At 44.1% G+C, this 10,700-nt stretch overlaps 1 protein-coding gene across 1 annotated transcript in view; it reads left to right on the forward strand.

The window, feature by feature from the left end:
* Positions 1–10,490, forward strand: part of wwox (WW domain containing oxidoreductase) — a 120,626-nt gene extending 110,136 nt beyond the window's left edge. The window contains exon 9 of the mRNA XM_076088956.1: positions 9,088–10,490. Within this exon, the coding sequence (XP_075945071.1) occupies positions 9,088–9,279 (192 nt within the window). The 3' untranslated portion in view covers positions 9,280–10,490. The remainder of the gene's footprint in view (positions 1–9,087) is intronic.
* The last annotated feature ends 210 nt before the right edge of the window (positions 10,491–10,700 follow it).

The following is a 10,700-nucleotide window of genomic DNA, read 5'->3' on the forward strand; positions in this document are numbered from 1 at the left end:
CACACACACACACACACACACACACCTCTATATGCATTTTGCACTTTGCCCCATTCAAATTTCAATGTAAACCATGTGACATAGACACATGACCAAACCCAGACTCCTGCAGTAGATGTGAACAAAAATAAATCTGTTTAATTTAAATGCTACTAATAATATAAAGGATGCCACATAATGATTGTGACAGCTTTTCATTCAGCATGCAACTGACACTTTGTGATTGCCATCACTTTTATTCATGTATTGATTAGGAAGGTCCTTGGTGCTCATTAGGCTCCATTAACAAAGATCCATGAATGGAAAAGAAAAGAAAAGAATTCTGATAATGTGTCGCTGCTTTGCATTCTGGCTGCAACACAAACAGTTCTGTCATCTTTCCCCTGATCTTCGCCCAGCTTCTGTTCTGATGACGTTTCCAGCACCGCGTCATAAACCAGGTGCCCCACAGAGGCTAAAGAGAGAAAATTAATGTGAGGCTCTGGAGCATCAGAAGGAAGAGAGGAAGAAGGGGTCAGAGGAAGAGAAGCAGGGGAAAGTGCTATAGAGGAGGTTAAAAAGGGGGTGAACAGGGGGGGACATGGATATAAGTCACACCTCCAGTCACTCCGTTGTAGCCGTTGTGACCAAGGGCACACTAATCTATCCCATTAGCAGATCTCTCCGACTCTCTCATAATGTTACCGCTAGCTGCTCTCCTGTGACATGTTCCTGGTTGATGTGTGTGTGTGTGTGTGTGTGTGTGTGTGTGAGAGAGAGAGAGAGAGAGAGAGAGAAAGAGAGAGAATGCTTTTGCGAGCGAGTGTGTGTAAGAAGAGAGAGTGTGAATGAGACAGAAAGCTTTGCCTGTGTGTGTGTAAGTGTGTGCGTAATGACAGTTCAGCTAGTTGCTCTCCTGTGAAAATGACACGTTCCTGCCAAATTAATATCATTACTATCAGAGTTTAATGGGCCAGCGCTGCCTTCTTATTTAAAACAGAACATCCCTCTCTCGACCTCCAACACGAAGGGAGGGAAGGGAGGGGGGGGGGGGGGGGGGGGGGGGAGGAGAATGGGTTATGAGCAGGATAGGCAATGTGAACAGACTTTTTTGTTTTATTTCCTACTATAGCCAAAGAGGAAAATTAACTGAAGACATGATTATGAGGAGCTTGAAAGCAAACAAACAGATCATTGAGAATAAACATACATCATTCAGCCATTGAGGAAAGATCTTCGACGACGGACGTTTTTATTTGCAACTGCAACCCACTTTATGTGCATTCAGTGGGACACGACTCCTTCTCATTATGTGCCGACCATATCAGTCATTTGCCTAAAAATACATTTCCCTTTCTGCTTTGTGTGATGGCTTTAAAATGTAGCTCTGCTCTGTTGAACAATAGGGCTTTTTTTCCCCCATTTGTAATGTTAAATTTGGGGATTGTATTCGCAGTAATTGTTACAGCCGGGTGCAAGTCTGCTCTTTGAGTGACGGCTGCTATCGTCACCGGTATTTACCATAACAAAAAGATAGATGATTTGTGCATTATCTTTTATTGTGTTAGAGAGAAAAAAAACACTTTGAATTTTGGTGGCAGCTTTGAGATATTTGGCTTTTGAAAACACTACATAGCTGGTGTATTACAGTATGCCTTTCTGGTCATTGTTTTTCTTTCTTTTACAGTACTTGATAGTATATGTGTGTACAGTTCTAGCAGTCTGTTAGGGTGTCACTCGTCACTTGGAGTCAGCACTGTGATAATGAGTTCATTTGGAAATGCACTCTGCGGGCTGCCTGTGCATGTGGGCACATGCGTGGTGGTTGTGTGTGCGTATTTACACACTCTGTATACACGTGAATATAACTATTGCACACTACGTTGTGTGCGTGTGGTATGTGCACACCTGAAAATGTGTGTGTTTGAGAGTTTGTGAGTGTGTGAATATGTCAGGTTGCCGCAGGAGACCAATTAGCTGGTGCATCAGTGAGGAGGTGGGCATACACACACCTGTGTGTGGCCCTATTACACCAGCCCATCACACACTCGCATACCGACACACAGACAGCATTGCTCCGCTCATAATAGAAACCTACTGACACTTACAGTACATTGACCATATGGAATAATGACTTCACTGTGTCAAGCTGTCAGACTTGAGTCAGCAGCATGCGTTATTTCAACCAGGTGGTACTAACTTGACCAACTTTTGTGAATTATGGGTTATCTTATTGCCGCTGAATGGTTGTCGTGCTTTACATTTGAGCGTTTCTTCGCTCAGACCTGCACGCCTTGTGTTCATAAACCGCAGATGAGATCCACAAGTGATTTGGTTCAAACTTTGAGGTGTCGTGCACTCGACGCAATCAGGTGAGAGTGAAAAAATGATCACAGCCAATAAAGCAGCCAGGCCTCTTCATGTATAATTCAGATCTTTTATGGTGGGCTATGCACCCAAATGGGCGTGCTAAAGGAAGACTAAGGCCATTTCCAACCTGAGAAAAACCCTTTTAAAAGCTAATCCCTGTGCCAGAGTCCTGCTCCTTTTACTGCTCCTCTTTAATGAATAGGTGTCCAATAAGGCCTTTTATTGTCTTAGCATATGTTGCTTTTATTAGGGGAAAATAATTAGGTTGTGCGGATCACTTCGGAAGTCCTCTCGCCAGATAAAAATGAGATAGTTTCACAGTCGTTGCGCAAGTCCTTCTGACTCCTTGTCGTTTTCCCCTTGGATGCCTTGTGGCCTAGGTCCCTCACCTCCTCCTCTCCTTCGTTTCCTTCTCTGCTCCTCTTGTCCCTCCTCTCATCTTTATGCATCCCCTCCTCCTCTACCTCTTGTCCTTTGCATTCCCTCCACCTCGTTCCTCACTTCCTCTTCTATTGTTCCCTTGAACATGCAGGCATTAAATGTATGCAGCGATGTCGCATTGGACTGCACATTTACACACACGCACACACAAAACAGATGAACAATCACAGTGTGACAGGAGGCTGTTGATGACTGACACTCGGTTGATCTTATCTGGCGCAAAAGGGGTAAAGGGATTGCTGCAGAGTGAAAGAGAGAGAAATAGTGCAGGGGGGGTTCTACTGTGCTTTGTGTTGTGTTCCTGTCACTCCTACATAGTTTATTCCTCCGCTCCTTTCTTTCTCTGCCTTCTCATCTTCTACTACATCACTCTGCTCGCTTAAATAGAAAGAAAGAATGTCAACAGGGCTCATCTGTGATCTGGGACTCCAGGGAAAGAGATCCATTTACCTCCAGGAGGCGCTACTATGACCGTTTACCCATGAGACCGAGGCTACACTATGCCCGGTCCTGTAAGTTATGAGGCCGGAGGGGGATGGGGCTGCAGGGGGAAAAGGGATCTGCAGAGGGTTGATGGAAAAGAGCTGGGCTGAGGAAGGAGCAGGGGGCAAGGCTGACAGACTGAGAGAGATTGCGCGGGCATGATGAAGGAAGGGAAAGAGAGGGAAGGAGGGAGGGAGGGAGGGAGGAGGCTTGTCCTTCCATCCTGTCCTTAATGCTCCTCAGGGGAGCACACTGCCTGTAGGTGAGTATTAGCCATCCGCCAGTGGGCTAATGGAGGGTATGAAATAGAGTTTAGTACATACAGATGACCAGGGGTAGACTAATCACTGGGGAGAGCTGGTCACTATCTGAGGATCTACACAAGCTCTCAGTCAGATTATGGACATGGCTCCCACTCCAATAACGGCTTTAGCTGTTATTCGGTGGTGTTGGCTGTGTAGAGGTGAATCGTTTGTTGAGTGCCTGTGGATTATTTTATCATGGTAGAACTGATAAAAATGCACAGCACCTTTACTTGCTTAGGTCTACTGTGGTCTTTGGCCTACCTCAGTAAGGGTGACAGAGGTCACCCCCGGTCTCGGGGGTGAGTGTCAGGGTACTTTCTGAAGTGTGCGCTGAGGTGTTTGAGGTGCTAATCTCCTCTCCTCTTGGTTGAGTGGTCAAGCTGAATGGAGGGACAGGTTGTTTATCTGAGGGGACCACGTTACCCAGGATCCCTTCTACAGCTGGGCCAGGCACGCTCAGCTGAGCTGTCGGCTCGCAGAGAATACCACGGCTGAGGGCAGAGACAGCACTGCACACACACACACACACACACACACACACACGTTCACAATGAACTGCACACAGAGGAAGTTTTTGATTTCAATGGTTATTTATTAAATGTAAAATATCTTTAGCACAGATTAAAAATCAGACACCTCCATCTATTTGAAACATCACAGGCTGAAACAGAATCACAATCCCTTTGGAATCCCACTTTCAGGGTAGCTAGTCCACGAGGCCGGGCGGAGGGCTGAGGCAAAAACGGCACCGCTCCTGTTCTGCGGCTACAAGCCAGGAAACACTTGATGTAGCCTTATTCCACTGGGTTGTAGAAAACAGGTTTGAATTCAGGTATTTTACCACTTATAGATGAGAAAACAAAACTATAGTTCCCTGTCTTTGTCAGGGGTAAAATAGTATTTGCAATCAAATGATGAGCAATTGTTTACCTCTCAAAACTACACAGTGGGTATTCAAATCAAAGAATCCCACTTGTCTGTGATTGACAGCTTACCAAACTTCAAGCAGGCTACCAAAAATGTATTTTTGGTTCGAGCCTAAACTGTTTTCTCGAGCTGCTGCTCATCCATATGGACATATGCTGTCGTGATTGGTGGTTCATGCCAGGAACTGAACTTCTCAAATTGTGTCCCAGGCGTAGATAGCTTTGCCAACATATAGCACTGCTGGAGCGCCATCACAGAGGTCAGCTGGTGAACACTCCCCCCTCTCGTTTCTGCTCTGCCTCAACCCTCGCTGCTGTAAAAATGCCAACTGACAACAACTGACACAGATGGTGAGCAGAAACACAGGACAGGCAAAGGAAGAGAACCACCCACAGGAGTAAGAAAACAGGAAGACTCTACACACACTGTCCAAGAGAGGATATTGCCTGACAATATTATCAACTCATTTAATTTAAACTTTTTTTTTTTTCTTAATTCTTTTTTTATCTTTTCTTTTTTCTACTTTTTTAAATTATTCTTTTTTTTTTTTCAGCACATGCCATATGAGAATTTGGGGATTATAAAAGTACCTGAAAGAATTGCTAGGTTTTCAGCATGCATAGCTGTTTGTATTTACAGGTTTGTATGTACAGGGACGGGCCAAAAACAGACTGCTCTACAGTACTGGGTTTATTTACAACCAGGTCAGAGGGAGAGGTCAATGTCATAACTACAGATGTGAGGGCGAAGGGTCACATGCATAGGGTCAGAGAAAGCTCATACGGCTGAGTACAACTTGTATTATGAAGACACGGAACAGAACACGGCAAAGTAACATTACTGTTAATTCAACAACATCACATCTCCCCCCACACACCCTTTTTGCTTTTGAATACGCTCAATAAGGAGTTTTCAGCAACTGGTTATTGCGTAACACTGTACAAGGACGTTTCTATTGCAGGTCCATGAGATCCATGGGTATTATTGAGTCGATACTGAGATTGGAAGACTTGGATCTGATCCCAGAATAGTTCCAGAGCCGTAGTAGTGGATCCCAGGCTAAGTGCAGGCTCATCGCTGCTTATCTACAGTCAGCTTATTGCAGGGTGTTTTGTGAGTATTTTCTCAGCATTTGGGTGTGTTTTTGTTACCCACAAAAGCAGTTATACACAGAAGAACTGTCCTGCTCCTTTGGTTTGGCATATCGCTGTGGTCTCGTATGTTTTATTTTTATTTTTTAGCATTAAGGATCATTTTAGATTTAGGGTTGTTTTGGTGCATGTCAGCTGTCCCACCTTCTCCCCTTCCACAATCAGTGTAAAAGAAGCAGAGCTGTTTTTCTTTTGAGGGAATGTTCAAGCGAAGTCTCAAGTAATTCAAAACGTCTTGGTCAAGTCTGGAGTCTCTCAGAGTCTCTCTGAATACTGACTGTACTAATTATTTACTGTTTTACATAGCTGAGACCAAGTCTCCTCAATGCAATGCATTGGATCTTTTAAAGAATAATAAGAAATAACTATAAATGTATGTATGTATGTATGTATGTGGATCCATTTGACTGGCTTTCTAAATAGGCCAATTGCACAGCAATAGGCAACCCGACAATCATAAATGTATTCACAATGATTAAGTAAATGCACTTTATTTACTACAGCTACAAAACCTTTCCAGTAACCCGCAACATGGCACATTGCGACATATTATCATTGAGTTATCCAGTCTGAACTGTTCAAGTTTTTGTTGTCAAGTCGAGCTGTCGGGCAAGTCAGAGTCTACAGCTCCGGGTAGAAGAGAACAACTCTTAAAACACCACAGATGTTTCTCTGACAACTGCTGTACACAAGGTAATGATTCACATTTAGTTGCAGAAGATAGAAAGACACACAGCAAAATCCATCAGTTTGTAGACAGCTAAATCTACAAGCATAATCTACAGTTCCACATGGGTTAGAAATGGCGGTTACACCACAGACGTGTATGATGCACACTGGCTCAGTGATATTACCTTTCATGGAGATTGTCCCAAATGTTAATTTGCGTATCTGTTCGTGCTCGTGTGCAGACGCATGCTCGTGTTCAGGCATGCACATATGGATACTGTGTGTGTTTATGTCGAATTGTGTAATGTAAGTGTATTACGGTTGTTGCACCCCCTCTTGTTCTCTTTTTCACTACCTCACACACCCCTTGCCTCCCATCTGCAAACACACACACACACACACACACAATGATAGATGGCTGTGGTGGGTGGTTGAGAATGTTAATGCCTAATCTCATCAGCCTTATCTTCTACAGAGGTTAGAGGGTCAAGTGGTGAGGGGGATGAGCTAAACACCAATAAGATAGCACATTGCTGGACGCACAGCACAGTCAATGTGCTGCTCCATGCACCGCTAACGGGACTGTTGCAGCTCTGCTTTCAAAAAATGAATAAAAATGTTTTTACTTTTATGGCTACTGAGAAACGCTGGTCATAAAAAAAATTCTAAATACCGAAGACATCAATATGAAGTCGGCCACAAAAATCTGGATTATGAAAGTTTTTTTTAATCAATATTCCAACTTGCAGCAGTGTTTGGTAACTGGACACAAACAAACTGCTTTGAAAGTCAGCCAAGTTCAAGCGGGCGTCAGCGAGTCGGAGCATGCAGCACTGACATCTTCAGTGGAGTTTAAAAGGCATTTAGCTTTTCAGACGAGTTAAATCAGATGCCCTAAGTGAGGGAGATGAGTTAAACTGAGCGCGTGTGAACCTGCAACTCGGAGACACTGCTTGGCATTTGTCTGTCTTTGATATGGCGACATGTGATGTGGATGAAGTTATCGCCCCACTGGCAGGTGAGACAGACAGCGGCACACAGAGAGATGCTGCCTTTTCATCTGCTGTTTACCAGCTCTTCCCTCACACTGCACTTCAAACACACTCAATCTGCTGCTGCGACGTTACACACCAGGGCTCCGCCTGGCGGAAGTTTACTTAGAGCTTAGAGGGGGTTGTGTGTGTGTGTGTGTGTGTGTGTGTGTGTGTGTGTGTGTTGATGAGAAATAATATTTCTAAGAATCTGGTTGGTGTGTGTATTTCATTCATTGCATTTGCATTTATGTGCATATTTCTGTACTTGCATGTGACAGTATAAATGCTTTAGACCTCGATGGATCTTTCCACTTCATGGGTGTTTGTCTCACAGCTGCTTTAGGAAGCTCTTCAAACAGTTGGCATGTAATGTGGCTCCATCATGCATGTGTGCATGTTTGTGTGTCTCGCCCATGTTTGACTACTGGGTATACGAGGTTGTCTCACTGTGTGCCAGGGCTCTGTGCTAAACATTAGTCCTTAGCCTCCACATCAGTGTTCCCTCTCACTCTCCTCTGCCCTCCGTCTCACTCTCGCTGCCTCTCATTGGGAGATAAAGAGGCGAGCCATTTCATGTGGCCGTATAGAAGTCGTCTCCAGGCCCGGAGTTTGCAGGGAAGCTGTCACAGCAGCTTTTAGCCTGAGCTGCAACATGAAAGATCCCTCTGTGAGCAGTTGGGTTATGTGTGTAATTCTCTCTGACGTGTTTATTCTGCTGCAGTTTCAACTTTCATTTTCAAATGTCACATACATTTCCCTCCTCCAAGAATATCCCTACTAATTACTGACTGATGGGACAGGGTGTATTAGAGAACTTAGCAGGATGCGTCCAAATACTGTTTCACTCTTACAGTGCGTCTCGGCTTGAGAAGACATGAGACAGAGGACATTTCTGGGTTGAGACTTGAGTGATCTTCAGAATTAAACTTGAGAGAGGACTTACTGAGAAAGAGCCAGAGGGAAAGCCTTGTGGTGTGTGTGTGTGTGTGTGTGTTTGTGTGCATGCATGATTGTGTATTGTTGGTGAAGATAATGCTTATCTATAACCAACCAAGCTCTGTTCTAAACACGTAGGTACAGAGTTGTACTTGCATCATTTCCTTATTCTTTGACAGCCTGGCTGAACCCATATACACACACCATATTCATAACCATGTTCATAACCGCGGCATTGAAACCGGTTCTTTTACACTAAACTAAATATGAGCTGTGGTTTCCCTGGTGATTCCAATCCAGACAGGAGCTGGTGTAATTTTCATGTTCTCCACTGTGAGTCTTTCCATCTGTAGCATTCTCATGGTCCCATATCGCCAGAGGTTCTGTACACACCGGGTAGAGAAATAAATAAATAAATATATGTATATAAATATATGTACAGTAAGGGGCTATGCTGTTCCCATGGTAATATGACCCAGTCATCATGGGCTGCAGGGAGAGGGGAGCGGCCGCGTGTGTTTCTTTTTGTTTTTTCCTGTTGACACTCGGTCCTGCTGTCTCTTTTTCTGCGTGTGTATAGACGTATGCGTCTCAAAGAGGACAGAGCGGTTTGGTCGGTGTCCGCTGTTTGCACTCTCTTTAAGTCTGGACAGGACTCGTCCTAATGTCCGAGTCAGTAATCGGGCTCTTTCGATTTTGTCTCCTCCTGCAGGCCGATGCCGTCTCGTTGTCTCAGTCTCACGAATCGCCCGCTGAACTCGTATCTCTTTCTGTGTGTTTCTCCGTCCACAGCAACAAGGGGCGGCCACCACGGTGTACTGTGCCGTAGCTCCGGAGCTGGAGGGGTTGGGCGGCATGTACTTCAACAACTGCTTCCGCTGCCTGCCGTCCACCCAGGCCCAGGACCAGAGCAGCGCCGCCAGCCTGTGGGAGCTCAGCGAGCGCCTGGTGGCAGAGAGGTCAGCGGGCATACAGGCCCTCTGATGGAAACAAGGCGGGGAGGAGGTGGACTAGCCAAACAAAGGACTCAAAGATGGTGGGTCACGGTGATTTCCAGTTTGGTATGAACTGAATAAAAGGTAACTGTACTCTGACTGCATAATACAAGGGAGCTGCCAAGTCCTTCTGGATATGTAACGTCACTACGGGGGCTAAAACACACTACACATACGGCACAGGGGGGGGTTTTCATATACACTCTACTGAATAAATTAAAGTTTGGGTTGTGTTCAGCTCTGCTGTGGTTGTTTACAATGGGAGGTGCGGGACGAAGAAGATTTGGGACGAATTCAGGGACGAATTCAGGGATCTCTTAAAGTTTGTTCTTTCTTTCTCTGTTTGTTTCTGTAGCTTTTCATAACTCTCTCAAGTCTTCTCTATTTAAATGAGCAAATGACCTGTCTTGCGAACAATACAGGGTTACCTAATAAGCATATACTCTATGGCATATGCATCTGTTTCCAGCAATAGTGCACTACATGGCAAATATGATGTCATCCCAATTAAATTCAGTGTCCCTTGTCGAGTTCTACGTAGATGTTTTCTATAGAGATACAGAGAGCGTTGGTTCATCTTTGTGCTAAATCTTTTTGGGCATAGAAGAAATAAGGAGTAATGGATATATAAACACACTAGGTATGATTCTCATTGCTATATACATTATTCTGCAATCATTTAGTTTCTTATCAATGTCCCTATTTGTTTTCTGTACAGTATTTACAATATCCTGATTCCTGGGCATGTGCTAAAGGGGTGTGAATGTCATATTTTTTTCTGTTTGCTATTTGACTCAAGCTACGTATTAATAATCTATACTCTGGTAAGTCTAAAGTACAATTTGGAGGTATTTGTGGGAAGATCCGTGTCCATTTGAATAACAAATACAGATGGTGGAGAATCTTATTTCTAGAGTCCTTTAATTTCTGTGTTTCTTCCCTTGTTGTTGGAGTAGAAGAATGTGATTTCAGTCTCCTGTTGTTATTTAATCATCATTGTTTTAATATTGAACTCTGGCTTTGGGCTGGCTGTGGATTGGTTGCCCTGACGCCGCTGTGTAGACGCTTTTGAGACATTGTGCTTTATGGCAGTCTGGGTGCCGTAGGTTGCTCTTGAAACATCAGCATTCCAGTGTCATGATATCTGTAAGAGAAAAACAAATGAGAAAGAACATTTAATACAAATCTGTTTTACAATAACATGTGTGTGAAATCATTTTAGACACAAAGTGGAAGCCCATTCATTTGGAGGCCATTAGGGGGAGGTATTTATATATTTGTGTAGCGAGCGAATGCTGAAGTCTGACTAAGTAGGGCAGTTCCTGAGAAGAAAAATGTATTGTATGTGAACTAAGAAAGCATCAACATTACACAGTGTGTTTGATGGTACATTTAGTAAAAAAACTAAAC

Source organism: Anarhichas minor, unplaced genomic scaffold (genome assembly GCF_050575085.1).
Source record: "Anarhichas minor isolate MPS153535 unplaced genomic scaffold, ASM5057508v1 ptg000011l, whole genome shotgun sequence".
NCBI classification, from domain to species: domain Eukaryota; kingdom Metazoa; phylum Chordata; class Actinopteri; order Perciformes; family Anarhichadidae; genus Anarhichas; species Anarhichas minor.